The sequence below is a fragment of the Austrofundulus limnaeus genome, unplaced genomic scaffold (genome assembly GCF_001266775.1).
Source record: "Austrofundulus limnaeus strain Quisiro unplaced genomic scaffold, Austrofundulus_limnaeus-1.0 Scaffold1292, whole genome shotgun sequence".
Classification (NCBI taxonomy): Eukaryota; Metazoa; Chordata; class Actinopteri; order Cyprinodontiformes; family Rivulidae; genus Austrofundulus; species Austrofundulus limnaeus.
Window position 1 is genome coordinate 51,680 of NW_013953694.1, and position 5,829 is coordinate 57,508.

The window sequence follows — 5,829 nt, forward strand, 5'->3', positions numbered from 1 at the left end:
ACCAATTTCCTAGGGGAAACACTGTGATATATAAAGTACTTTAAAATTGAGCCAAACTGAGAAAAGTCAGGCATAGATTAAAAATATTTGAAACATTTTACTGGTGACATACAGATCCACAGCAGCAGGTTCTCTCACTGAGTGATATGATGCAGCACTTTGTACGGGATTGCGCAATTCAAGGTGAGGCAGCGCTTGCTTCAGCCTCAGGGTTCATCTCMGCCCAGTATTGGAACTGGAAACGAGAAAATTTAGCAATTTTAAACTTGTTTAACTTAAATGGAAAATTAGTTTATAGTACAAAACATGGGATAAATACAGTAYAAACATTTATTGTCTTGTTTTTTTTCTTTACATGATGGCAGGTGATGTCATACTCTGCTGTTCACCACACCGCTGAACTCCAACAACTTCTAAATTATTATAAAGTAATATTATTATACATATTGGGTATTTTTATTTTCAAAATAATAAAATAAAAGATTTTTCTATAGAAAATTCAATCCAGATAAGAATTTTGGATCAAAAGACTTCTGAAAAGCAAAATTACAGATCTTGCAAAATGTTACTGATTTGCAAAAGTTGATTTCAAATATTACCATTTTAGGTAGAACCAGTTCATTCTCATAAAGTTTACTTCTCATAAAATTCATTGGTTTGTCTTTAATGACCTTATCCTGAACAGCAATAAATCCCTACTTAGATAAAACATCAGACACGTAACCTTGAAATATTTTCAGTTTCAACATTCTTGTTCTGCAGGTGTGAATGACTTAGCCTACACAAAGCTTGGACTCTTACCTCCTAAACTTCTTTCAGATTATTTTTTTTTAYCACCCAGAGGTTCATTACAAAAATTCTACATGTAAAAGCGACCTTGTCTAATTCTCTAATTCAACCTCACAATTATTGAATCATTTTACCCAAGAGGCTGGAGATAAATTAAAGCTTTGAGGAGCAGATGTGTGTCAATTTATTACTAATTAAAAACAAATATACTGTAAATAACTTGTACAATAACAAAGCTGTGGTCTTCCAAAAAGAGGGATTTTATGGAGAATAAATGTGGAATTTGGTGACATATAAAAGGCTTGCAGACAGTTTGATACAAAATAAAACATTTCCGTTTAAACACTCACACTGAAGGTGTTGAACAATGCGGATGTAGCTGGCTCAGTCACATCTTCCAAAGCTGTCACACATGTTAACAAAGTGATGGCATTGGAAGGTGACATATTCAGGACACGTCCCAGGCAACCAACTCACGCCTGGTCAGGTATTTTGTTACAGCCACTCACATCCGCTGGGTTAGATGGTGTGTTCTAATCACTGTTACATGTGCAGTTTTTCTTTCTGCCAGTCAGACAGAAAAGACATCTCCTGTAGGAGCCACCGCCATCTCCTCAGTAAATGAGCAGAATTAAGCCCAGCATTGGAGTCAGATGACAAAATGAAGCTAATGTCATTAAGCTACTACAGAGGAACAGTGGAGCACCGGAACGGAGAGTTTTTCTTCTTTACTGTTGCARGATGATCTAATAATCCAAGACCTGGAACAGCAGAGCTTAGCCAAGATGGAACTTAAAAGGACAACATTTATAAAGAGATCTGAAGAACAAAAAGAAAACAGACGGGAAGAAGCCAAACAAAGGAAGGAAAGTCTGAAGTCCCCCATCAACTCTCTGTGGAGATTTAAAAATAACCTGCACACACACACACACACACACACACACACACACACAGTAACACACACGATGCCTAATCCCTGAGCAACTTGGACATATTTAATCTGTGACTCATTTAGAAGAGGGATTAGTATCTACCTTCTAATCTTCTCAAAGTCCTCAAATTAAATCTCATGGGCATGTTTCTCCATGAGCAAGAGAAAATCTTCTGTCTGGATATCTGACAGTGTGTGTCTACCTGAATCTCCTCTGAGGCCCAAAGCATAGCAGGAAATATTCAGGTTAACTCCAGATTTCATCAAAATATCATCTGTTGTAGAAATGTTTGGATTTGAAGAGAAGGGGAAAAATGTTTTGTCTTCTTAGAAGAGTCGTGTCAAATTCTGGGTCTTGAGGGTCTCTATCCTGCATGTTTAGTTGTTTCCCTGCTCTTCAGCATGTCATCAAATGCGATAAAAGCCTGTTAATCACCCATTCACACATATCGGCTGTGTAAATGCAGAGAAACCTCTAAAACATGAAAGATAAAGGCMTTAGAGAAYCAGGATTAGACACCACTGCCCCTCCCCCTATCAGAATAGAGAATATTCTGATGGGGGTGTCTCCTCTTGTCTATAATAAAAAAGACCAAGACCTTTGAACACTTTAATTGGTATTTCTTGAGAATCAAATTTGACTTAAAAGGATAGTTTGGTCATTTTTGAAGTGATGTTTTATACATCCCCGTTTCAAAATAATCTAACTCGTACCACGATTGTATCTGTGTTGCTTCATACTTTTAGCCAGTCTGTGTGCCAATTAAGTTTGTAGTTATTTTCCCATCGGTAGCAATGATCTTGCTTGTCTTGAAAAAAAAAAAACCCACAAAGTTTAAATCCAAAAGGAGCTATGGTGGTTTGACCTAGGAAAACCTCCAGCTGGGTGGTCCCTGAAGCTGTCAGTCAGAACTACACTGGCCCACCTTTTTAGGAATCACCTCGCTCAAAGGTCCAAAGGTGTGACTGTTTGTCTAAGCTGAGGTGATCAGACCACATCTCAGTAACGTTTTGCCGCATCTTCTGAAAGAGCCTAGAATGTTTATGACCCAGTATTCATAGTAACCTTGTGGAAATGTGGCTCATTACCCAACTCATACATCATAATTTTTATTTACCGTCACTGTATTTCAATACCAGAATACCGTCATACCGCCCAAGCCTAAATAGTAACTTATCAAGCTAATGACTAGCCAAACAAGGGATAGTTTAATGCTGTTTTTCAAACTTATAAAATAATTATTTTTGCAAAAACATCCCACTGGTGTGAAAAGATACAGCATTCGCTATTGATAAATTACTACACTTTTGCATTCTTTGTTTAGTTTGTTGCTGTTTTCTCAATCAAAGTCTGTGCTAGAATGTCCTGAGCACTATTTTTTTTACCATTTTATAACCAGTCAAATCCCACTGAGATCACAGATCTCTTTTGCAAGGGAGGCCTGGACCTGAAGGCAACCTGTTGTACGTATTTTTGTGTTGTGGGGGAAACCGGAGTACCCGGAGAAAACCSATGCAAGCTCAAGGAGAACATGCAACTCCACACAGAAAGACCCCAGGTCTGAATCGGGGATCGAATCCAAGACCTTCTTGCTGTGAGACATCAGTGCTAACCAATGAGCCGTATGGATATGCCATTCTCCTGGTATCAATGGACATATCTGTCCACTGGGAGGTCAGTAAATCTTTGACTGACTAGGGCAGTGGTGTGCAATCCTGGTTCTAGAGGCCAGCTATCCTGCATGTTTTAGAGGTTTCTCTGCTCCAACACACCTGATTTGAATGAATTGGTGATTACCAAGTTTAGGCAGAACTTCTCCATTTCCATTTTCTTCTGCTTATCCATAGTCTGGTCGTGGACGCAACAGGTCCAGGAGAGAAACCCAGACACCCCTCTCCCCGGCGACACTTTCCATCTTGTCCTGGGGGACCCCAAGGCATTCCCAGCCCAGAAAAGATTCATAATCCCTCCAGTGAGTCCTGGAGGGACTCCTATCAGAGGGATGTGCCCAGAACACCTCACCAGGGTGTCCAGGAGACATCCTAATCATACCTGACTCCTTTCAATGTGGAGGAGCAGCGGCTGAACTCCGAGCTCCCCCCGGATGATGGAGCTCCTCACCCTATCTCTAAGGCTGAGCCCGGCCACCCTACGAAGGAAGCTCATTTCGTCCGCTTGTATCTGGGATCGCATTCTTTTGGTCAAGATCCACATCTCATGACCGTAGGTGAGGGCTGGAACAAAGACAGACCAGTAAATCGAGAGCTTTGCCTTTCAACTCAGTTTTTTCTTCACCACGACAGACCTAAGTAATGCCCTCATTACTAAGGATGAGGCTCCAATCCGTCGATCTATCTCCCGTTCCATCCTACCATCAATCGTGAACAAAACACCCAGATACTTCTCCTCCACTTGAGGCAGAGACTCTACCCCGACCCAGAGGAGGCATTCCACCCTTTTCCAGTCGAGAACCATGGCCTCAGACTTAGAGGAACTGACTTTCATCCCAGCCACTTCACACTGGAAGCGAACCACCCCAGTGCACGCAGAAGGTCTTGGTCTGAATATGCCAATAGAACCACATCATCTGCATACAGCAGAGACAAGACCCTGTGGTTCCAAAACCAGACACCCTCCTCTCCACGACTGCGCCTTGAGATCCTGTCTATAAACACTACAAATAGGTTCGGAGACAAGGGACAGCCCTGGTGGAGTCCATCACGTACTGAGAAGAAGCTCAACTTTGTGCCAAGAATGCGAACACAGCACCTTGGTTATATAGGGACCGGATTGCTTAAGAAAAAATTGAGATGGGAATGCAATTGCTGAATCGGGTGTGTTGAATCAGAGGAACAAGTAAAACATGCATGACAGTGGCCTTCAGGGACCAGGATTACCCACCCCTGGACTAGGGAGACTGATATATTCAATCTCGGCACCAACAACATATTAAAATATATGATCTGCACACATACGTTCATGCAGCAACAGATGTTTGGTTGAGAAAACAGCCAACATCTGTCTGACAGAACACCAATTCAAAAGTGACCAGAGTATGAAGAGTGTCCTTACCCTGAAGTAATCGCTGCATGCTGCCAGGACGGCTTTGTGGGCATGAAACTTCTGCTCCCCAGCCACCAGGGTGACGTCACACAGTTGGCCATCCTTTCTCTGCTGGTTGAGGGCAGAGAGAACTGAATCCTGGTGGGACTTTGAATGGCAAAGCCTCTGTCCTGTCAGCATCTCCTTACTGCTGTACACATAAATACACACACACAAAGACACACACAGGTACTAAATACATGACCTCAAACTGGATTTCCCAGGATATAAATGAAAATTATTAATGACATTAAAATTAAAGGCTTATATTATATCACCTGCCATCTCTTATGCTAGAGTTTCAGAGGTCTATAAAGTACTTGAAAAAAAATAACTAAGTAAAAGTAAAATTACGCAGTGTTTCCCCTACCATTATACAGTATACCACCAGCCCCCCGCCAACGAGACGGCCCGCCCCTCTAAGAATTTCACGGCATGTAGTCATTTTTATTTAAATAAGGCCAGATGAAGTCGAGAGCTATTTTTTGCGTCCCTCCATATCCACCTCTCACCAAACTTGGGGAAAAAGACGGCGCATGAGCGCTGTGTGTGGTCCTCACAAAGATAGGAAGACGTGTGTGAGATTAGACGTGCAGCTCTGCTTTTAATCACGTAGCACCGACGCGACAGCTTTACAAGCTACTTTTTCTTTCTTTAAAAGAAAATGCCACAGCATGCTTACTAATTACTGCCTTTTTTTTTCTTCCTTTCTCTGTGGGTGGGGGGTCAGCTTCACTCAGCTGCAGGTGAACACCTCCCGCATTTCCTGGACTATTTTCCACCAATGATTATGTCGTATTTTATATTTATTATATTTATAAAAGCACCTCGCAGCATTTCCCCCCGTGTGTTCACGTCACGAGCGCAACAAAACCGCGATGGATCAGCTGACTGTTTTTAAAGCGAGGTGCACCAACTTTACAGCAGCTGAAGGAAAAAAAAATTGTATAGGTCCTCTGGACGGGTTCTTCTTTAATGAAACGTTTCGTCTCTCTTCCAAGAGACT

At 41.8% G+C, this 5,829-nt stretch overlaps 1 protein-coding gene across 1 annotated transcript in view; it reads right to left on the reverse strand.

Annotated features, from left to right (window-relative positions):
* Positions 1-5,829, reverse strand: part of klhl32 (kelch-like family member 32) — a gene marked incomplete at its 5' end in the record, with an annotated part of 41,503 nt that overhangs the window by 33,873 nt on the left and 1,801 nt on the right. The window contains 1 exon segment of the mRNA XM_014031640.1: positions 4,794-4,974. Within this exon segment, the coding sequence (XP_013887094.1) occupies positions 4,794-4,974 (181 nt within the window).